The sequence below is a fragment of the Excalfactoria chinensis genome, chromosome 2, assembly GCF_039878825.1.
Source record: "Excalfactoria chinensis isolate bCotChi1 chromosome 2, bCotChi1.hap2, whole genome shotgun sequence".
NCBI classification, from domain to species: Eukaryota; Metazoa; Chordata; class Aves; order Galliformes; family Phasianidae; genus Excalfactoria; species Excalfactoria chinensis.
The window spans coordinates 32,633,004-32,656,307 of NC_092826.1; the positions used below are offsets into that span (position 1 = coordinate 32,633,004).

The following is a 23,304-nucleotide window of genomic DNA, read 5'->3' on the forward strand; positions in this document are numbered from 1 at the left end:
TCACTGTGTGCAGCAGCGCATCTCTGTTTACCGAATACCTGAACTCCCAGCATTGTCAGTGTGTGATAAAAACATGTGCTGGTGGAAGAACCTGGTGACCAAAGGTGAGCGAGGACAACTGAAGAGGAGGAGGAGGAGATCTCAGGACATATCAACAGACATATGGCATCCTCCTAAACGTCCACCTAACCTGATCTGCAGGCCTGAAACACAGAAGGCATTTGGTACTGGGATGTGGGCAGAAAGGAGGACGATGTCGGTAAGTCAAAGAGCCATATGCTGAGGCAAAAACAATTAGTAAAAACAGCATAAGGCAGAAAATCCCACAGTGACCCTGAAGGTGTTGAATTGTCACAGTGGGGAAGCAGAAGGGTCCTTCTCCCAAGGTCTGGATCTATTCAGGCACATCTAGAAGAAACAAGTGTAGATGCTTCTCCTATTTGCTAAGCTTGCTGTAGCTGGAAAGCTTCAAATGAGTAGAACAAGCCTAATTTTTAATTATGGTCACAAAAAAAAATTAATTAAACCTTGGAGTGACGTAAGACAAGCATTGAAATCTCTTTGAAAACAAACGAATGCCTTTCTAACACAGCATCTTTCCAGGGGAGCCAATGGGAAGCATCCCTGTATTTTCAGCATACACAGCACTGCCAAGGGATTCCCTGGCTGGTGGAGGACAGAGCTCTCCCCAGGTCAGGTCCCCAGGCTCCTGCTGGATCTTAGAGCCTCTTGCGTAAGAGGCGAATCCAATCCGTACTGAGCCATTGAGCCTATTTCTTACCGTTAGCTGGGCAATATGATAAGGATAAACCGCAGGTATTTTTGGAATAGGATTGTGAAGGCGAATGTATGCATGGTTAACCAGTTAAAAATAAGACGGGATAATAGTACACATGCATGCTGCTGATGCTTACCCTAAAACACCTCTGCGTGATGTGGTGCACGCAGTAGACTTTGTGGCAAGAAAATCTCTTGGGTTGATTTCAAAGCCACAGAATCGCAACTGACGCTGACAGAAAAGTAAAACCAAGAGCAAGTGCAGAACGTGAAGTTACCTTGTGATGCATAGCCTGCTATTTTCCTTTCAGTGAAAGGAAAAGAGAGATGGCTTTGCTTCCCGCAGTTTCAGCTAATTCTTACAGCGCTGTGCAAAGCTGGTTCAAAATTAGGGTCTTTCTGTACGTCTGAATGGTCTGCAGGTAACTGAAGAATTTCCAGAAGTAACATTCCAGTTTGCTGGCAGCTGCTATGGCTGATTTTATCCAGATGGGAATAAGAAGACTGAGGTGCTAACAAAACATTGTGAGCTTTACATTCGCTACAAGGGATGAGGAGAGATGCTGGTGTCCACAGCTTGAAAGGGCTGATGCATGGGCATCTCCTCTGGTAATCAGGAAAGAGCAGCCAGACCTGGAAGGAAGTGGGCTGAAAGCATCCCCACTAGTTACAGAAAGATACTGCGGGATCCTGAGGAAACAACAACAAAACAGCCTGCTCGGTGCCTCCTGAAAAAGTTACATCTAGATAATTGGACATTCACAAATTTGCCCTAAGCTTGTAAAACACACTTGAGTAAGCCCATACAATGATTTGTAAGGAGCACAATGCCCGGCCCTGTAAAGTTCAAGTCCCGTGTAGCTGGTGCCAGCAGCAGGATTGCATTGAGCTAGCATTAACGCCAGGGCCAATGCTGTGTATCCCAGCTGACATGCGGAAGCTTACAAGCGTTCGTACTCTGGTCTGGTGTAATCCACAGAAAGAATTAAAAATGCCACCAAAGGAGGGCTATGTTCAAATCAGGCTGTGATAACAGTTTATTAAGATGCTGAACTTCAGTTACATTCGTCCTTGATTTTCCAAGCTATTTTATCAACATTCTTTGTTCCCTGATAAGGCACTGTAATTCACGGATGGGGCTTGCTCACTCCCCTATTTTCCCTTTCAAAGATTATTTTGACTACCGGCTCCTGATAAGAACAAAGCCATATTTGAACAAACAAACACCTTAATTAAAGCTTGTCACATGGTTTCTGGATTTGAGCAGTGGGAGCTCTTTTGCTGCAGCTGCAGAAAGTATCTCACACCCTACGGAGGAACATCAACTGCTTGGATAAGGATGCAAAAACTGCTTGGGATTCCTCCCCTGGATAAGTCCAAAAGAGTGAGGCAGCACGAACTGCCTCCTTACTTGCATCTACTGTGTCCTCATGCTGCCACCAAGCTCTTTCTGCTGCATGTCACACGTGCTCTGTGGGATGCAGGTCTTTGGAGGATATCAGATTGCAGTCTCTTCTCTATAAGTTCTGCATGAAAATGAGATTCAGTTTTAAATGATCTTAAAGGTCCCTCCCAGCCCAAACCATTCTATGATTCTATGGGCACTCAGAAACCACAGTGCTAGAGAACAGGAATAGGAAATGCAAGAAGCTGCACTGAGGGTGGAAAGGCAGGACTGAGCATAGGGGGCACTCTTCTGTGCAGACTTAAGCAACGATGCCTGTGTGCAGCAGTGAGGTAGAATAGGAGACGGTACTGTGGTGGAGGAGGATTTAGGATGGGGGAGGAGCATTATGGAATGTCTGGCTCTTCCAAATGCAGGACTTCAGAACAACTGTTGTGTGGGAAGTATACCAAATGGTCCTACTAAACGGAACCTGGAAGGGGAAACTGGGGGCATTCCCTGGTAGCAATTATCCTGCAAGGCTTTTTGGAAGGATGACACGGGTTATCTGCTCTCCCTGCTGATTTGGTCTTCGGCCTCAACGCTGGTACTGCCAACATAGGTGTCAAGTATCTTCTGCTTTAATACCTGACTTGTTTCTAGGAATCTGATTAAAGTAGATCACCTCAGATAACAAGAGGAATTAATGCTGCAAATACAAAGGATTTTCAAGCTCATAAGCTACAAAGAGATCAGTCATTTTCAAGTCATGCAGCTTCCAACAATTCTGATTTTCACAGAACTGATGATCTCTTTTTTCCATCTGCCCTACTAGTCTTTACACTCAGCTGCTCTGCTCATTTCAGAGGTGAGCCTAGGAGAGGGAAAACTAAACGGGAACAGGAAGAGTTACTGAGACTTTTAATGGAATCATGGAATATCCTGAGTGGGCAGGGATCTACAAGGATCACTGAGTCCAGTTCCTGGCTCCACACAGCACCACCCAAAACCAAACCCTATGTCTGAGTGTGCTTTCCAAATGCTCTTTGGACTCGGGCAGCTCAGGTCTGTGCCCACTGCCCTGTGCAGCCCGTTCCAGGCCCACCACCCTCCGATGCAGACCCTGTCCTTCACCCCCCCCCCTCCTCCCCTGGCACAGCTCCATGCTGTTCCCTCGGGCCCTGTCACTGTCACACAGAGCAGAGCTCAGTGCTGCCCTTCCGCTCCCTGTGAGGAGCTGCAGCCGCCATCAGGCCTCCCCTCAGCTCCTCTGCTCTAAGCTGTGCCAACCCTCAGCCGCTCCTCACACACCTTGCCCTCTTGAGCCTTCACCATCTCTATCAGCCTCTTTTGGGTGCTCTCTAATAGCTGTACGTCCTCCATATACTGTGGCACCCAAACTGCACCCAGCGCTCAAGGTGAGGCCACATGTGGCGAACTTAGTAATTGCATAGTGCTTAGGCTCACCTTAGACATTACCCTGAAGTCCAGCACTTCCATATCCTCTCATTCTAGCCAAAAAACAAGTGCCAGACTCCTCAGTTTAAGCCCTTTCTTTCAACTTTTTATCCTCTGGCTGGTAACCATGTTTTCACAGTCAAGCTCAATGTCTGTCAGCTGTACCTATGTCAGTACACAGGTGAATTTACCAAGGCCCTGCTTGCTGTGCAGATGTCTCCAGTGAAGCACAACACGCTGGGCCCTCTGCACCCACCAGCTGCCCCAGCACCACTGCTGAGCAGCGGTTGGTACAGTTGGCTCAGCCCTGCTGGGCAGCTCCCTGAGCTGCCATTACTGCCATTACAGTCAGTGATGTTATTCCCCCTGACACCAGAAGTCAGAAACGGTTACTTTACTATCAAAATCTGTCCCTGAGCTCTGTGCTCACTTTTAATAACAGAGTAGTTCTAGTTTTAGAACTCCCATTTAAAATACTAATACGGGAGGTACGAATTACATCAGCATGACTGCGCTGGGAACTAAACCTGGGAGATGGCTGCATGAAGGCTGAGGGATGTGCTCTGCCACGATGTCATTGCCACTTTGCACGCTGACCTGGCAGCTCCAGAGCAAAGCCTGCCCTCCAAAGCTCCCGCCTGGAGCACAAACCACACCTCTGGAAAGTGCACAGAGAGAAATGCGAGAGAGAAAAGCAGGGGGACGAGCCAGGAACGCAGCTGTGAGCATGACCTGACAGGACCCGTGTGCTCTGTGAGTGGGGACAGAGGCTGAAGCCCTCCAGGATGGGAAAGAGTGACACAGTGTGGATGCAGCTTCAGCCCCTCCCTGCTTGGAAAGGTGACCCTGGAGAAGGGCTGAGATGCTGAAATGAGTTACACAGGCTGCGTAGGCTTTAGTAGTGTGAGTTAAACGTGATCCAGGTGCTGCCTGTGGGAACTGCCATTCCTCACAGCTCCGATAAGCACACAGTGACAGCGGCTGGCCTCTTGGAAAATGGGTTACAGCCACCAACTCCTGCACACCAACGGCTGAGCGGCCACCTCATGGCCATTGAGACACACCGCAGGTCTGGGCTGGTGACCAGAGGGGAAAAGGCTTTGTCTGTCTGAATCCCTGCAGCACTCGGACCTGCGATCGGGGTGGAAGTTCCGATCTAAATGACCATTAATCTTCCTTGGGGTGAAAAGGTCAGATCAGCGAGTTATTCAATGTTAACTGTTTGTTACGCCTGCAAAAAAAGCTGCTTCTTTATTTCCAATGTGGTCTTAGAACACAGGGCAACACTTAAACATCCCAATGCTCACAGGGATTTTTTGAAGGTGATGTCAGCTTTAGATAGATGACAAACTCCATAGAAAGTGTCAGCCCCCTACAGCTGTGTCCATAGGATACCAACAATGCCACACAATGGTGTCCTTAAATTGCATAAAGGCAAGTGACAATGACACAGAATGAAGCAATAATGTATTGGAGCTGCTGACAATCGGTCTTTAACATGTGTTATCCATTTGACTGCAGGTGTAAATCAGCATTTCAATGTCAAGTTGCTAATTTAAGGCTGTATGGTCAAACACTCAGATAGCACATCCCACTAACAGCTCCAGCGCATTGTTAAAGTGGGTCAAAGTCACTACAAGCCAGTGAACACAGAGAAGAAGTTCCACATCGATAAACTCGTGTCTGTGCTATGATATATATTTCATGATGCAGCAGTCTTAGATCAAATTAAACATGTAAGGGAGCTGAGCCCACTGTACAGTTCCTGTTGCCGCTGGATTGAGGCACTGGAACAGGCTGCTCAGGGAGGTGGTGGTTACCTGCCATCCCTGAAGGAGCTCAAGAAAAGGGCAGGTGTTGCACTGAGCACCACGGGTCAGTGTGCATGGTGGTGATGGGCCGATGGCTGGACTAGATGATCTCAGTCATCTTTCCAACCTCACTGAGTCTATGATTGTACAGGTTGATTTGTGCTGCCCACATCAATAGCAGAATCAAGCTCTGCAGTGTGATGTCAGTGGCCAGCCCTCTCGGAAGGATATGCCACATTTCCTTTGCTTTTACCTGGCTGTGCCTCTTCATGGCAACAGCATTTACTTTTTAATTCCCTCTGCTGTTGATAGGAAAGCAGTTAACTTAAGGCCTTGAATTAACTCCACTGAGCTACATCAAAATGATCCTTCCTCTTACTGTTGATATTTGGCTGCATGATGCTTCTACTCTTGTGTAGAAACTCTCTTGTGACAGCCGTATCAGCACGATGGCACAAAGAGAAGATGAATGGCTTTTTAATTTTCTTTTCTAATGGGAGCCCTAAACTGGCAAGGTATAAAACTGCATTCTCAAGTGCTGCATTTAAGGGAACGTAAGGGAGATGAAGCTTTCCTGGTGATATGGCTTTCTTTTTCTTTCTCTTTCTGTGTGTCAGTTTCACTGAGAAACTCGGAGCAAAGGAGTAAGCTTCAGCTTGATCTCATGTACATAGCCACAATCACTGTGACATATCCTAGAATCACAGAAGTAATTACACAATGCTTTGTGTTGGAAGGGACCTTAAAGCCCACCCAGTCCTAGCCTGGTGCCATGGGCAGGGCTGCCACCCACCAGCTCAGCTGCCCAGGGCCCCATCCAGCCTGGCCCTGAGCACCTGCAGGGTTGGGGCACCACAGCTCTCTGTGCAGCTGTGCCAGGGCCTCACCATCCTCCGAGCAAAGGATTTCCACCTAACAACCAACCTAAATCTCCCCTCTTTTAGTTTAAAACCATCCCTTGTCCTATCACAACAGCTCTTGGAGAGATGAAAATGATCGGTATTCCCTATTCACTAGCTGGTGTTTAACAACTATTTTGGATTTAAATTAAGTGCCTTTTTATTTAGCGAGTACCCAGTGGTGGTCTGAGGCAAAATGCACACTATACTTTTCGGCTTTTGCTGTACTGCATCACGTTGTCCTTTCTGTGCTCCACAGATATACTAAGCACAGTGACAGATTTATGAGGCTGAAGATGCTGAAGGCCAAAATGTACTGCACGTGTCCTGTAGCTCTGCGATGCTTAAGCAGATTTACTTGGGGCTTATGGAAAGTGTCTAGAGATAGCTTTGCTGTGTGACTTTTAAGTAACATTCTTCTCCATCCATTTTTTCAGGTCTCAGGGGTGTGGAAAGCCAATGGCAAGACAGAAAATGACAGCTTTGACGCACTGCCTTGAGGTAAGCGTAATGCAACAACGGATGAGCATTCACACAGACTTACCTGCAGTTTCCTCCACTTTTATTCACACAAGACAACTGTGAGAGTTTCCAGAGGCTGAGCCATATTAGTTACTTGTCTTCTGCTTTTTCTTCTTTTGCTCTAACTGCTGGGATAGTCAGCACCGAAATGGGAAGAGGGAAAGGACCAGGGCCTGGACAAAATGAATCCCTCACCACTTATTATGAAGGCAGTGTTTGTGATAGAGGTTCCTCTGAGCAATTTCAGCAGAGGACAAGATTCAGGAGTACATGGAAAATATACGTGCTTTCCAGAACAGGCTGAGGCACTTTGGCAGTGCAGCCCCTATGGCCACTGAACCCATTCTATTGTTACAAATGTCTACGGTCTCCAACCAGCAGCCCCCTACCTGCTTTAACTGAACAATGAAATAGACCTGTAAGCCAACGTCTGGGACCTACTTGTCGTCAGATCCCAGGTTAGAGCTAATTTTAGCAGATCAACACAAAAGCACAAAGGTGTATGTTTAGAGCCTTCAGCTTCAACAGGCAGACTGAAGAACTGCCCCTTCCCAGCAGACAGAAATGAGAACCCCAGAGGTTAAGGGGTTCTTGTGTTTGTCTGATGCTGAAACGGACCAAAGTAAAGCAGAACCCGATTTAAATGAACTGCACACACAACCATGTACACTTAAAAAAAGAATAAAATTATAGATATATATAATATTAAAATTTGAGTTCCGTCTCTCCCTTTCCCACTTCCCTTTCTCAATTGACAACCAACCAGCTGGTTAACTGCTCTGAACGTGCACACTCATTCCCATGTCTAACCAGCGCTCCCCGCGGGGCACTCGCAGCCGTATGCTACACCACCACTTGTGAATAGTGAACCACAGCGCAGTGCCACTTCCTCAAGCTGGTGGCTGTGCTCTGAATGGCAGCACCTGCAGAGGTTCAGCAGAAGCAATTCTTTCCCACAGAAGCAACATACAGTCGATAGTTTCTTTCCACAGAACGCAGCAGGAAAGGGGAACACAGAGACAAAATGACTGTGATGGATGATGTCTTGCTGTTACGTGGTTCCTGCTCAGTGTGCAGCCATGCCTTATTCTGTATTCACTCCTCTGCATACTTTAGATAGATCTAAAAGACAAATATCTGAAAATCATTTTCAAAACTTTAACCCAAGGCAAAATCTCTGGAATCCACTTCCAAACGTGTAATAAGTAGGTATGGTTTTCCTTAGGAACAACAAACTACCCCCTTCAAAAACCTTCCTGGTGAAGCAAGATGGTAAAAAGATGATAAAGTGGTACAGAATACAGCAAGTTGACATCTTCTGCAAGGGAAATGCTCCTCCTCAATTAAAGTGACCCCAGCTACTTCTTAACTAGCGTGGGCTTCCTAGCAAAACTACAGACAACTGAAATAAAAACAGTATTTTATTAAATGTGTTGGAATCCATTTTCACCTTTAACCACCTCTGAAGCACAGGAAAGCTTTCAGTAAAGCTAGATGTCTGATTCAACCTTTATGCAAGTAATACCACAGCCTACTGAGCAAGGCAAAACACAACCGAGCCTTCACTTCAAAGCAGGGTTTAGTTAAAGATGAATTCCTTGATCTTTTGGCAGTGCACAACAGAAGTGGAAGACACCCAAGTTCTTCCATTCTCTAAAGAAATTCAATCTCTCCATCAGTAAGAAATTACCTTTGTGTTAGAGAAGAGCACACTTCTGAGCGTAGCGTTTAAGCTAATAAAGCTTCATGGAGGCCTCAAAGAGGGCAGATAAGTCTTCTTCTGTTTGGGGACGTGGTGACAGTTTAGTCACTCTCTCCTGCAAGATGAAAGAAAAATGGGATTAGCGAAGGTTGTCAACAAATTGAATCAAAGAGCAGCGAAGTGCGCGGCTGAATGGCGTGCCTCTGTGCTCGTGTCCTTCACAGAGAGCAACAAAGTCTTGCAAGTAAGTAATCAAGTAATTAAGGTTGAAGCGTCATCAGTTGTTGCACTTTCAAGATTTTATTAAGTAAAAATTGCTTGTAATTAAACACATAGGAGCAAGATTAAAAAGCAGTTCAGATGCAAAGTCAAGTACTTCAAACATGGGTCTTGCCAGCCACAGACCCATATACGCTGCCAGCAGTATTCTGTGAATAGAGGCCATTTTAAAATTCATTTGCCAACACTGGAACGAGGAGATCAACCTTTAGGGACTGATATTTTCAAATTACAACGTCTCTCCAAGACCAGAAGCTCAGTAGATGGGGACAATAAGCAGTGACTGCAGCTCAGGCAGCAGAGAAGACACAGCAAGGGAAGGCAGTGAGGCTGCTTAATAAAGAGCCCGTCAGCTTGGAGTCAGCTGTATCTGTGCAGGAATTCCGTTACTGCAGAACTGTGACACAGCTCCACTGAGCCTAAACAGCCCAACATCGGTGCCCGTGTATGGTTATGATTAGTAACTATGTTTTCAATAGTCAATGCATTTAACATTTACAGAAGCACTGCCACCTGCGCAGGCACACCAGGAAGGCACTGTTTCTCAGCAAAGCAGCCTCCAGCTGAATGCTGCCACTTCAGTAAATAGGAGTTTCTCCTGCTATGACCTGTTCTGACATCGGCTTGGTGGATCCAGCCCTGTAAACACACTGATTTTTCTCAGGTGAGACCAGTCAGCACACTCTGAGGTTCCTATCTGCAATGCTGAGCCACCATGGAGAGGAAGTCACCTCTGAGGTACAGTTTGTAGCCAGCATGACTAGCACGGGCTGTGATGAGTTTGAAAAGCATAGCTTTGTGCACATACCTCTACCTACAACAGCCACTTTGCAGGTACAGCCGGTATCTCTTTCCTCATCCCTGGTCAGCACAGAGCAGCAGCACCGCCTCCACACAAGCCTGCTATGCACCGATGCCTGGACAGTGAGGCCCCGGCTCCTCCCTTCTGACTCAGGGAAGTCTGGTACAGTGCCAGTAATGAGGGATCTTGTGCCAATAATGCCCCAACCCGTGGGTCAGCAACCCTTGGGCTGCCCCTGGCAGGTTTGCAGGTTTTATGCTGCCACCTCCTGCTTTCAGCTTTCCTCATCTCCCCTTCCAGTCCCACACAGGACCAGCCACATTTTCCACCCTGGGACATGATGTTCTTTGCACTCACTGCTGTGTTGTGAATAGGATCAGTTTCAACAACTTCACTTAAAAAGGAAAACAAATTTCTGTTCTTAGTGGGAGTACAGATGTTTGTCCCGACACGGTTCCCAGCCTGCAGCCTGCACTCCACAGCATGGAATCACAGAATCGTAAGGGTTGGAAGGGACCTCCAGAGATCATCGAGTCCATCCCCCTGCCAAAGCAGGTTCCCTACACCAGGTTGCACAGCTAGGCATCCAGTTGGGCCTTGAATATCTCCAGAGGAGGAGATTCCACAACCCCGCTGGGCAGCCTGTTCCAGTGCTGATTTATTAGTGGCACCAGTTGCAACGTGCCACATCAATGAGTGGGTGCTGCATTCTGAAGAAAACCTACTGCAAGATGAAAGGGAAATTTATCAAAGACTGCCCTGTGTGGGTAATCAACTATTAGGGAACACAAGTACATTTGCATTGTGGTACACTGGGGGTGTTCAAGGAACAACTAGATGTTGTGTTGAGGGACATGGTTTAGTGGGAGCTATTGGCAATAGGTGAACGGTTGGACTGGATGATCTTTTAGGTCTTTTCCAACCTTGGTGATTCTATGATCCCATATCCAAAAATGAGGTTTGAGAGACTACTGGGTTGTCTTGTTTCACACAGCACAGTTAATCAGTGCAGTGAGAGGACAGGAAATGAAATAAAAGTCTGTTTGAGACCATGCAAAGAAATCCCCGCACAGAACAGAATGCGGCATGCACTCCATCTCACCGAAAATGAAAACTTAAACTCTGTAGAGGAAAGAAAAGCGGACTATGCCTCATTTTCTCCACTGCAGCTGTTTTCATGTAGGATTAGAAATAACATTTGCTTGGAAAGAAACACTTCTGTTTTTAAAAAAATAATAATCTGTTCTATTTTATTTGACAAGTAAAACCTTTACTTTCTGTCTTACCTGAGGCAGAGTGCCTTTGACTAACGCAGGGATGTCTGCTTTAGAATAACCGATTGCAGCTAAGCCATCATCAACATTCAGATCAAACAGGAATTTCCGGAGCGTGTCTGCCAAAATCAACCCCGCATCTTTGATTCTGGCAGTGCGGATGTCAGCTCCTAAAATAAGACATAATGCCTTGACTGTAGGGTGGAGAGAGAGGAGGAAGCCTGTTCTGGACTTAATTTAATCATAATATCAGCTGAATACATAGCCATACATAACAGCCGCTGCTCTAAAAGCAACATGTAGTAAGAAGACGCACTGGTCTTCATTTGGAAGTTGGAATAATGTGTAAAAAGTAAATTAAAACTAGATCGGGAGAAGCAGGTAACTGCTGCCAGAAGGACTAACTGCCACATGGAGTTCACTTCCCCTCCCTCTGTGCTTACAGGGAGAAGCACTTTTCAGTCTGACTAACTGCTGGGAGGAAAGCAGCTCGCACATGAACATCGCTGGTATTTATTTTTATGGACAGGGTGCCAAATGCTACTTTTATTTCAGGCCTTGAGTTTGCTGACATCTAGAGGATGAGGAAACCAGTGACAAGCAATTTTCTACTCCCCTTTCTGTTATGTTACGCGTTCAAAGAGAGGAAGAGAGTGTGAGGGCTGAGAAAGACAAGAGATGGAAGGGTGGTGTTTAACGGGTTAAATCAGTCCTGAAGTTTGAATGTGTGCCGACGTGTAGAGCAGTGCAGAACTAAGAGGAGTAACTGGTATATGTGAAACATCTGCTGAACGGCAATGGAAGCTTCGATATAGAATGAAAGATTATTAGTATTTCTTATGGAATAGCTTGCTCCCCTTTCTGCACTGAATGGTCAGGACTGTAATACAACTAGAAATTGTACGTCCAGACAGAAGACAGCTCCCTCCATCTGTCTTCTTTCCCAAGCAAGATGAGCCAAATTTATTCTCTGCGTAACCTCAATGATGTTACACAAGAGCTATGCTGGGTCCAAGCACCATACTGAGAGAATGAGTAAGAACACGGCATAGCTACAGGAAAAATATTTTCTGTGATCCTCGTGCAGTTCAAGAGCGACTAAGAGAACAGGAGAGCAACAAGCTCACTTGAGTAGCTCCGATGTCTGGGTAGCAAGAGCGGCAGTACTGCAGTAGGGACTGTCTGGGAGAACTTGATAAATAACATATGGCAGTCTGGTGTGAAGACTTACACTACTGGAATTATGCCACGCTACCTGAGTTTACCCTGGGTTTTGCCGTAGAGGAGTAATTAGAACACAAAGGCAATCCGGTATCTTCAGACAGTAAAGTGAAAAGGGAAAGGAACAGATGGAAAAAGTAAATGTGAAGGAGTGTTTCAAAACACTGCTGTAGTTCTGTTACTTTCTTTTTTGATCATCCTAAAGGACCCATCAGCCTTTGATGGCACTCCGCAAATATCTGGCCACACGCACACCTACTTCAACTGTTTAAGAATTCCTCCCAGGGGGGTATTAAGCTTTTTCTGGCCGTACCCAAGTTCACAGCTGCACATTCATACAACATAACTATTTAGTAATCTTCTCCACGTTATAAAATACTTTCTTAGTCACTGTATTTGGCAACGTGACAGATTTGAATCAGCTACTGGAGTCAGTTGGATTCCAGACTTGAATAAAAAGTAAATACCCCAGGTGGGAATTAACAAGTTCATTTCCATGTGTCATCTCAGCAAAGTCAGTCACTTTAGAGCATGGCAGGCACTAACGTAGTTCAAATTTCTATTGAGAAAATTAATGGAGCTTTTCGAGGAAGAATTTCTGGCAGCCGTTCACACCACAAAACCTAAAGGAGCTGCTTTCTCACTCCTACTTTTACAATCAGGGAGCCAGAGATCAAATCCTCTGATGTGCACCGTGCAGACCAGTTTTCCAACTCCACTTTCTTAGTCTGCACTATGTGAGCTGAATGTCATTGCTATAGGAACACAGGCATTTTGTAGCTTAGCTTATGATTCCAGCTACGTCTGCATTCTGTTTCTGACCACAGACAGGACTGTGTGCTTTGGAGGAAGGCTGAACAAACTTCCTAATCAGCAATTAAAACATAATCTGAATGAATCCCGCCCCACCAATCTATTTTTTCTGACCACGTTTCACGTCCTCTTTAATGTGACCGCGTTATTTTCATTCTCGATATAAAAGTCCCACTCCCTGATGAAGCCTGCGATGCCGTCAGATTACTTGTACAGGGAAGCTGTACATGTGACTGCATTGCTGTGACTTGCATGCAGAAGGTTGACCATACAAGGGATTGAATACGAATTTTCCAAATACCAGGAGAGCTGCCCTACCCACTTTCTCTCTGCTGTCTGCACTGCTGCACATGTGACTGTGATTGCTCACTGCTCAAGACAGCCAGCATGGGCACCAGCAGCAGTTCAGCTACAACACAGAATGTAGCACAGGCAGAAAAGCTGACCTGAGATATAAATAAAATAGCCCATGGGAGAACCACGCTGCCACAGCTAGACTGCTAACAGCTCCAGCAACACACGGCTGAAAGCTAGTTGATTATGCACAGTTATGCTGGGGGTGCAATGAAGAGTATCTTATCTTCAGGACACCTTCCAGCAACGGACTGCATAGATTTACAAAGAGCTGTACGACAATGTAATTTTTAAATGTGCTGTCAGCTTGCAGCATTTACTTTTATTATGGTAAGAAGCAGAAAAGCCCCCTTCTGAGCCATCACAGATGTGACTGCAGAACAGCTACTCAGTGCTTCCCCCTGAAGTTGTCCACTCAGAAATTCCATCACCTACAAATAAGCTCAGGCCTAAGTTGGAAGGACCGAAAGCCACAGTTACAGTTTGCTCTCAAAAAGAGCAGGAGTGATCCAGAACATCACAGTCCTCATTCATTGCAACAGGAGGGAAGTTGTTAGGCAAAATACTTCCTTTTAGTTAACAGATGCAACTGAGTACCAGTTTGTTTTATGGTATCAACGCTACAGTAACCTCTCTCCATAAAGCCTTGAGAGACTCCAGTCACAGTTATGCTCTGTTGATTTGCACAGTTATCTATAGTTCACGTCAGCTTTCCAGTTTTCTAGCCAAGAAGAAGAGTTCTCCAGCTTGCTTCTCTAATTACATTATTCAATACAAAAAATTAAGCTCCAAAAAGCAACATTTGTTTTTTAAACAGAAAAATTCCACACACATTTTTTTCCCTCCCCAAAAGACATTTTGGAACAACTTCTGTAAATGTGGGTAAGATGAATCCATAGAGATCCTTACCTAATATCTCTGCAGCTTCCAAGTGCCGCTCGGGATGTACCTGTGCTGTGAAAGCAAACACTGCTGGGGATGTCAGCACCACAGAAAGGCCATGTGGCTGGAAAGTAAATGAATATATATATAAACATTATATATATATAATATATAAACATATATATGTGTGTGTGTGTGTATATATATATATATATGAAAACACATCAATAGCACGTCTTTTTGCATTTTCAATGTGCTTTGGCACTCATTAATGTGAGCTAACAGGGAATATAATAAGAAAACAAAAATGAATCAAGCTTTACCACTAAAGAGTGATCCACATTATAATCCTTTGGTTTATAAGTTTTCACCAAACCAGAAATAGGGTAAGACATTCCGTGGCTGGAAAGAGAACAGAGAGAAAGAGATTAAGGGCGACTTGCCTGGTATTTGGAAATTGTATGTTTGGTCTCCTGTGCAGTCAGCCTTTTGTATGCAAGTCTCTTAAACACAGACATGCAAAAAGTATTTAGGCACAGATATGGTAAGGACACCAGGTACAGACAACCCTCATTCTCTGCACCTTAGCAGCCCAGCTGTAAAAACAGCAAGAGCAGCAGCCCCTTGCTTTGTGGGTGTGAAGTTCTTGTATTACTCCACTGACTCGATGAAAAGATGCTCAGATGCTAAAGTAATGCAAACACACCAAAAATAACAAACTCTACACCCACACCTGATCACGCTGCATGAGAAAAATAAACTATGTTGTTAAAATATATCTAAAGAGTGGACTTGCTCAACCAAAATAAATGAAAAGAAAGGCTCTTAATAATTCAGGCTTCAGCTTTGCTTGTCCGAAATTTTTATCCATACGAAACTAGTTTGCATTACAATATTACTACAGCACATTTCAACCTGCAGAACGCCTGCTCCCATGGGCAAACTCTGCCAATTACAGCAGTTCAGGAATGGCACAAGACTACTTCAGTGTTGCCTGACTGCTGAGCAGCTGACACAGAATTCAACATTTAAGCTGTCCTTGATTCTTTTTCCCTAAACATAGTTTTTACTTTTCTGGTCAGGAAAGGTAAAGAGAACCGTGTTTTGGAAATCTCACAAGCCAGAATACACAACCTTCATACGCGTACATGTCAAGAACTGTTAGCGTCTCACAAGATATGACTCTTGGCTGTTTAGCCTGAGGGAAAGGAGGCTGAGGGGAGACCTCTTCCAGTACCTGAAAGGTGCTTTCAGTGAGAGTGGGGCAGGTCTCTTCTCACTGGTGACAAGTGACAGAATGAGGGGAAATGGCCTCAAGTTGCGCCAAGGTAAGTTTAGGTTGGATGTTAGGAAACACTTCTTTACAGAAAGGGTGGTTAGGTACTGGAATAGGCTCCCCAGGGAGGTGGTTGAATCGCCATCCCTGGATGTGTTTAAGAGCCGTTTGGATGTGGTACTCAGGGATATGATTTAGTGGAGGGTTGTTAGAGTTAGGGTACTGGTTAGGCTGCGGTTGGACTTGATGATCTTCAAGGTCTTTTCCAACCTGGGTAATTCTATGATTCTATGATTCTATGACTCTCCCTGAGATAAGCAGCAACACACTACAGTGTCTTATCATATACCCTAGAAAAAAAGGCAGCAATGTCTGTGAAGGGATTAACAGTTCCTGTACTTACCAGAGATGAACGCCAGCGTTGCCAAAGCCAATACCAGCAAAAGCACTTGCAAGGTGCATGTTGGCTCTTGCTTCACGGTCTTCAGGGTTTCTGATGGCTCTGCACACCATGGAGACAATGGTACCAGTGAATTCCCATATGGAGTAGAAAATCAGGGCAGAGAAGGGAAAAATGGTTTCTTTACAGATTTACAAAATATCTCCCAGATAAGCTGAGAAAACAAAAAAATGCTGGCAGTGGGATCAGTTTGTCACTTCAGCCAAAGAGCAATCCTGATCAGAAGATCAAACTGTCTTTCCTTTCACTTTGCCAAAAACTGAGTAAATAGGGTTAAACGAGCTGTATCCAGTTTAGTGGTGGTTTCAACAGCTCTGTCAAAGAATTCAGACAACCCCATGTGCAGCTCCAGGCCCATCTCAGTAGGTGCTGTTCTGAACCCTACCATCCATCAAGCTTCCTTGCCTTCCCCACACCAGGCTGCTTGTACAGGTTAACAGCATGGATAAAAAGTCTCGGGAATAGATTCCATAGAACAACAGAAAACATTTAGAGTGGCCAGGTACTGTAAAAGTCTTTAACAAAGTAACATATTGACCTTCAGCATAAACTTACATTGTATAGAAAAGTTTTAAACAGACCAAAACTTTACTGGAAATGATCAAATCCAATTTCCAGTTAAGCTAAAACTTAATTTAAACTGAAGGCATTGAGTAGTTTTCAGTAAAAGCATAACTTTGCACATTTTTACATGACTGTGGTTTTCTTGTCGATGGATGCATCTGTGCACTAATTTACACTGAGAGCCATGAAAACGACACCAGTGTTATGTCTCATTTGTTACGTATTCCCCTTACAAAGTCAAAGAGGATTCTTCAAAAACACATGATTTGTTCTCTCATTAACTGAGTGACAAGAAATACTTGTTTATTGAGCACTTCTAAAATAGATCCAGAGGAGCATTTAAAAGCTACCTCTACTGGAGTAATCCTAATTCAGGAGAAATTCAAGGTAGGAAATGTAGGCTTAATCCATTACTTCAAACTAAAATTCAAGCTTTCCTCTTTGAGCACTGAAGACTAAATATTCCGTGAGGAGGGATGGCTGTTAAAGGTATTACCTTTTCAAATACTTAGCTACGATGCGTAGAGCATGAAGAGCCCAGACATCACTGATGGGGTTGCTGCCTTGGTAAGCTGGTCTGTTGATTGGATTTGAAGGGCAGGGACTGCGCATCTTGTATGGAAGAGCCGTGTATGATTCAAGAGCGTGGCTAAAAGAAAGATTAAACAGTGAATTATTTAAGTGGGAGAGCCACAGTCTCATCTCCCAGATAGTCATATATCTGGTTACATGAAGTGGGGTCATTGCCTACACTGCTACACTTAGATGTACGAACTACAGACAGAACATCTTTATTTACAAAGAAATGCTGCTAGACATTGTGGCTCAGAACAACTCACCAAGCTTGAGAAGTCACACGGTTTCCTTATGCATCTATTACCCTAATGCATGCAGCACCCAGAAGCAAGGCAACTTCTGACTCCCAGAACATATACTTCTGTGTATTTTGAGCAGTTAAAAGCTGTAGGTTAAAGCTGGTTTTCTGACAAGTGAAAAGCACATTTTAATTAAGAGGAAAGTATAACAGAGGTCACATTAATAAGAAGAAGAGAGGAAGAAAAAAGATCATTTTCTACCCCTTAAGCACACCTTTTTCTACAACCATTGCAGCAAAAATAGAAAGCTGCAATAAAATCAAGCAGTAGCCTGCACAGAAAACTCACCAAAGCACATCAAAGCCACTGTTGGCCACTATTCGCTCAGGCATAGACAGTGTGTGCAAAGGATCAATGATGCCCAGTGTAGGCTTGATGGCTCTTGAAGCAATACCTGCAGTATATTTAAGGGAAATGACTTAAAGGGTTTTTACAACAAAACAAGACCACTAAAGTTTAACGTTCAATGCATACAAATAAAGAAGGGAAATGATTTGAAAATACACAGGGAAAAGCAAAGGGAGAAAAGGGAGCAAGACCTATGAATCTAAATCTGACTGAAGTCCCCATAAGAGACTGCTGCCCGAAGTAAATTACACCAGGCAGTGTTTTCTGCCACCTTCCTTGAGTAAACTGTACTTTTAAAACATCTGTGCTGAATGGCACTTGCAGCATCGCTCTTACATTTGTATCTCTTGTGAACAGCTCTAGGAATCAGAGGAAGACTGGTTTGTTTCCACCATAAACTGATATTTATTGTACCTTCAATCTTTAATCTCTGCCTTCATATCATGGCTAAGGTGACAGAGAAGCAGCTTAGAGAGTGAGAGAGCCATGCAGACAGACAGACTGACCGACTGTATATGGATTACAGAACTCTGAGCTACAGTCACAGCTTCTTAGCACACACGTTTGGGTCCCAAACACTGCCGACACAGCATATAAAATCCACATGTTTTGAAATAAAACCTCAAAATAGATGTGAAGCTTAAGATGACATTTTAGCTGTAATCCTTATTTTCCAGGGATGAAAAGGTCAAAGGAAGACAGTGCCCTTTATTTGCACAGCATCTCAGGCCTGAGGTTTCCGAAGTCAGGAAAGGAAACATTTGGTTGCAATTACAAAACAAAGAAACATAAGTCTTAAAAACAGACAGAAAAATACAAAGGAAATAAGGAACAGTTGGTTGACCCTGAACATAAGTAGAAATTTCCTTTGCTATTAACATTTTCTGCCATTTAAAGACCTGAAGGATTTTAGTATCCTGGTTTGCCTTCAAACGGTAATCCACTGTATCGCACAGGCATTTCATTATGTTAATATGCTATAAATTTAATTTGAGGAGGAAACCTTTAAGCTTCAAATTTGTCTGTGGCAGTTGAATCAAATGAAATGACATCTGAAATGACAGGCCGTATCCCTCTTGTTCAAGGCGAGGACATAAGGAAGACATCGGGATATAGAAATTGTTTTGAATAGCAAACAAAAAGCCTCACCAGTTTTCACTTTAAGCTCTTTGAAGTCAAAAATGGCAACACCAGTGGTTTCACTTCCAGTGCCAGCTGTTGTAGGCACTTAAAAAGAAGAACAAGGACAAGAACATGTAATAAATAAAGCCTATTAACACAAAATAAATCATAGGGTCATAGAATCTTAGAATGGGCCCGGTTGGAAGGGACCTTTAAAAGATTGTCACACTTCATCTTAACAAGACCAAGTAATGACAAAATGTATGAAGCAAACAGCAGATTTACTGCTGAATACAGCTAGAAGAAAAGTAAGCCCAAAGGGAGGGGAAAAAGTCATGGCAAACTGATTTCAGCAGAAATATGCACAGACCACAGAACACATCCTCTGCTCTTCCCCCTCACTCCCCACACACACCTCTGCTGCTTTACCTGCAATGAGTGGCTTAAGGGGCACAGTGACAGCCTTTCCCTTCCCTATAGGAGCATTGACGTAATCCAAGAAGTCTGACGTAGGGCTGGAGGCATACAGGTTGGCAGCCTTACAGGTGTCTATCACAGACCCACCTCCAACGGCAACATAGGCATCAAATTCCCCCTTTTTAGCAAATTCAATGGCATCCAGGAAACTTGGAAAACAAGGAAAGCTTTCCAATTAGTCAGGGCAAAAACAGCACACAGGAAAACAATTAAGGCTGGTGTAGAGGTCACAAAGAGGTGTTCAAATGGCTGCAAGGCATGATGAAAGAGCCTCAGCACCCCTTTAAGAAACACGCTGTCAGAAGCAGTACCTCTGGTCTGTTGGCTCCACACGGACGTTGTCGTACATGTGAAAGTTTATACCAGATTTTGCTAAGGAATTCAACACTGCATCTACAGGAGGCAGTTGGGAGAGGTTTCTATCTGTCATCAAACAAACTCTTTTAGCACCCAGATTCTGCAGGTCCTACAGTAACAACGAAATTGAAACAAACAATTGGTGTGGAATCACACACTGACCTATGTAGATTCTACACCAAAACAGCATTTAGTAAAAAGAGGAGTCGCAGATACATACGTACAGGACTACATGGACATAAAGTGGGGGTTCAGATACACAATATATGAGCTTCCACAAATTAAATGGACAGTCAGCACCAGCAGCCTGTCAGAAAATAACTCTTCCCCAGTGATGGATTTGCATTAACCACGCTTACCATGCCAATCTCTTTAGTGACTCCTTCTCCATATCGGATGTTTGAAATGGCCATCTGCACAATAAAGAACATACATTTTTCTAGGACAAGTGAAGATATGCAATACAGCCCTAAGCAATCAAAATGAAACAGAAATATTTACTAATGTAAGCACTTGCTAAGTGCTGTATTTGATAGCAAAAAGCACACTATTTTTAAATCAAATAGACTTTATTATTAAATCTACCTCAAATGCATAGTCGGTATTTCTCAGGGTTGCCCGTTCAGGAACTGAAATGAAAATGAAACATTAAAATTAAGGAACAAAAAGTGATCTCAATCTCTACAGCAATACTAAAGACAACAGATTTCTTTGCTTTTAAATCACCAAAACATTAGCAAAGATCATTTTCACTTGTCTTTGCTTGTCACCCATTTTGTCCTCAGCTGTTTGTGTGGTTAAACGATCTCAGTACTGGGAATCATAGACTCATTTGAGTTTTTTTGAATCGTCTGATTCAAGATAGTTTTTATTTCCTTAAGATTTCTTCCCTATAGAAACTGAGTAAGTTAGCAGGAAATTTGCAGAAGAACAACAGATGGATGTTTATGCATGTATGATAAATATGTTCAGCTGAGCATCTGCAGGGCATACAGAGTGCTCCATACTGTTTGAGAGTTGTTACAAACGCACAGGGCCTACGTGATAACCTTCTGAACAACCTGCATGACAAAAACAGGAGACATCGTCCATACACCTCTGAATTGAAAGTGCCTTTTGTGCGTGTGGAAACTATTACGATAAGTGTTTATACTTTGTTTTACTTCTTACTGGTCCTGAACTTACAGCTGACACTGAACTGCTTGCCTGAAAATTAAGGAACTGCATGCACAGCTAATAATAAATAGAGCTTTCATATGAATCGATGTTACTATCAACATGATTCAGCAGAAAACCTATTTGTAAGGACGGTACTTCAATCATGTCTTCTCTTTGCCGTGTCATTCTCGCATGGATTTTCACAATATTCTCTTTTGCATATCCTGATGCTGTCACAAAGTGAAACAAACCACATCAACTGAAACAGCCCATTCTTCTCCAAGAAGAGATCAGATGAGGCGTTCTACTCTTCCAGCTGAAGTCATGCCTTCTGCCTGCTATATTAATTGAAAAAAATGTGATTTGGATTCAGATCCAATGAGTGAAGCCATAATGAGTCTTACAGACACTCTGGGGTGCACTGAAGCACTGACCCACAACAGTAACAGATAGATGTATTAAAATCCTTTATGTGCGTTCTATTCAAGCCCAGGCCAGCTGCTGTCCGCTCTTTCATTGCCATCTCTTGCCAGGCTGTACATGTTTGACCTCTCCTGAAGCACGGATGTGCTGTACTCCTAGTCATTAATTTGACAAGCTAAGAACATGTCCAAGAGATTTACTCGCTCGCTGATGATATAATAGGTGACCTGCTGTTATTTTCTTGTGCAAAACTTAACTTACAGGAAGAATTTTAGTGAGTTCAAAAACCATGGCACTTCCCTCAACACTGCCCACCATCACAATGAACATAGAGGGATTTCTTGCTAGCTGCTGTTAAGCCAATTCCTGTTATTTATAGACCTATGGAACTGATATCATCTTGCTACTCTATACAACCAATTTTTGCCTAAAACTTATGGAGCATTCTCAACTAAGATTTCTAGTTACAAGGGCTTGGTTTGAATTGACTGAGGGGCTAATCAGAAAAGAATGAGATTTTATTTCTCAGCCGTGCTTTTCTCTTGCTGTATGATGGTCTCGGACAAAATCACTACCTGAAAATCTATTAGTTCTTCCACAAGCAAAATGGCAATGATAACTCTTTAAAAAGCGTCTTCAGTAAAGCACAAGAGTCAAAACCACTCAGAAGCACTCATCACTGAAATTACAGGCCCAAATACCAACTCTAGCAAAAACTGTATCTACTGTATCTTGTATATGGAATACACTGCTCTGAGTCTAGCACACAGGGCACACAGCTATTAGAGAGTCCAAAGGAGAGCTACAAAAACGGGGAAGCATCTGGACGGCAAGATATATGAGGATCAGCTGAAGTCCCTTAACGTGCTCAGTGCAGAGCAGAAGAGCTGAGAGGAAGCCTCACGGCAGCTGCAGCTCCTGACAGGGAGCGGAGGGGCAGCGCTGAGCTCTGCTCCGTGTGGCAGCAACAGGGCCGGAGGGAACGGCATGGAGCTGTGCCAGGGGAGGGGCGGCTGGGAGCTAGGGACAGAGTGTGCACCAGGGGGCGGTGGGCATGGAACTGGCTGCACAGGGCCGTGAACACTGAGCTGCCAAGAGTTCAAAGAGCATTTGGAGAGCACTCTCAGACACAGGGTTTGGTTTTTATGTGGTTCTGTGTAGAATCAGCTCACACACTGGACTCAATGATCTGTGTGGGTCCTCTCCTTTCAGCAGGGGGAAGGAGGGCAGGACACACTGGCTGCAGCTTACATGGAGTCATGGGATCTCTCCAACAAAAATCTTTATTATCTTACAGCTGCCAAATAAGCGACTGCTCACCTTATGCTTTCACTGCTCTCTTTTCTACCTGTTACATGCACCCTCTACCCAAGCAGTACATGTAAACGATGGCCACGGTCTCAATGCAGAATTATTTCAGACACGCAATTTAACCCATACCTTGGGAATAAGTGTGGCTGTGAGTCGGGCACCGACATCTAGATAGCAGGAAAGAAAAAAAAACGAACACAAAGAACAAAGAACACAACACAAAACCTAAAGTGACGCTTTAAAGGTAGAACACCCGAAGGTATCCCTCGGAGCCTCTTGGTTCAACCACCCCGTCCGAACGCGCGGCTCATGCCGCCCCCTACTGCTCCCCGCCCGTCCCCTCGGCCCCCGGCCCGCCCGCACTCACGCCGCCCGCTGCAGCTGCCGCAGGAGGCGCACGGCCCGGTCCCGCCCGGCCGCCATCGCGCTGCACGGCCTGCTGGGACGGCCGCGCCGGGACCACCCCGGAGGCGCCGCGGGGCGGGACGGCGGCGGCCTTTGGCTGCAGCGCTCAGCGGTGTTAATGGGCTGTGAGCTCTTATTTCGGGTTCATGGAATCGTGGAATCGCTCTGGTTGAAAAAGACCTTAAAGATCATCAAGTCCGACCATGACCTAACCGTGCTACCATAGCAACCTGCTACATCGTGTCCCCGAGCACCGCGTCCAAACGGCTTTTAAACACACCCAGGGATGGTGACTCAACCTATCCCAGTGCTTAACAACGCTTTCTGTAAAGAACTTTTTCCTGATATCC

General features: G+C 44.5%; 1 protein-coding gene across 3 annotated transcripts; it reads right to left on the reverse strand.

Moving 5' to 3' along the window:
• Nucleotides 1–2,197: 2,197 nt before the first annotated feature.
• ADHFE1 (alcohol dehydrogenase iron containing 1) lies at nt 2,198–23,086 on the reverse strand. 3 transcript variants are annotated; one of them, XM_072329446.1, is made up of 15 exons: nt 22,917–23,086; nt 22,679–22,716; nt 20,243–20,286; nt 20,017–20,070; nt 19,612–19,766; nt 19,253–19,449; nt 18,851–18,928; nt 17,642–17,747; nt 16,975–17,127; nt 15,858–15,956; nt 14,502–14,580; nt 14,206–14,302; nt 10,921–11,078; nt 8,542–8,668; nt 2,198–2,303 (listed from the first exon to the last, which is right to left on the reverse strand). In XM_072329446.1, exons 1-14 carry the CDS (start codon nt 22,970–22,972, stop codon nt 8,585–8,587), a joined length of 1,398 nt encoding a protein of 465 aa, XP_072185547.1. In that variant the 5' UTR covers nt 22,973–23,086; the 3' UTR covers nt 2,198–2,303; nt 8,542–8,584. The 3 variants fall into 3 exon arrangements, with proteins under 3 accessions (XP_072185547.1, XP_072185546.1, XP_072185545.1); XM_072329445.1 differs by lacking the exon at nt 2,198–2,303 and adding an exon at nt 6,873–7,973; XM_072329444.1 differs by lacking the exon at nt 2,198–2,303 and having other exon boundaries at nt 8,254–8,668; nt 22,917–23,085.
• Between the last annotated feature and the right edge of the window lie 218 nt (nt 23,087–23,304).

Excerpts from the sequence above, each read along its gene's own strand:
- ADHFE1 (XM_072329446.1), bottom strand. The coding sequence starts at position 22,972 with ATGGCGGCCGGGCGGGACCGGGCCGTGCGCCTCCTGCGGCAGCTGCAG. Across the intron at positions 11,079-14,205 it reads GGAAGCTGCAGAGATATTAG|GAGCTGACATCCGCACTGCC; the intron begins GTAAGGATCTCT and ends GTCTTATTTTAG. Across the intron at positions 8,669-10,920 it reads TCAAAGGCACTCTGCCTCAG|GAGAGAGTGACTAAACTGTC; the intron begins GTAAGACAGAAA and ends TTCATCTTGCAG.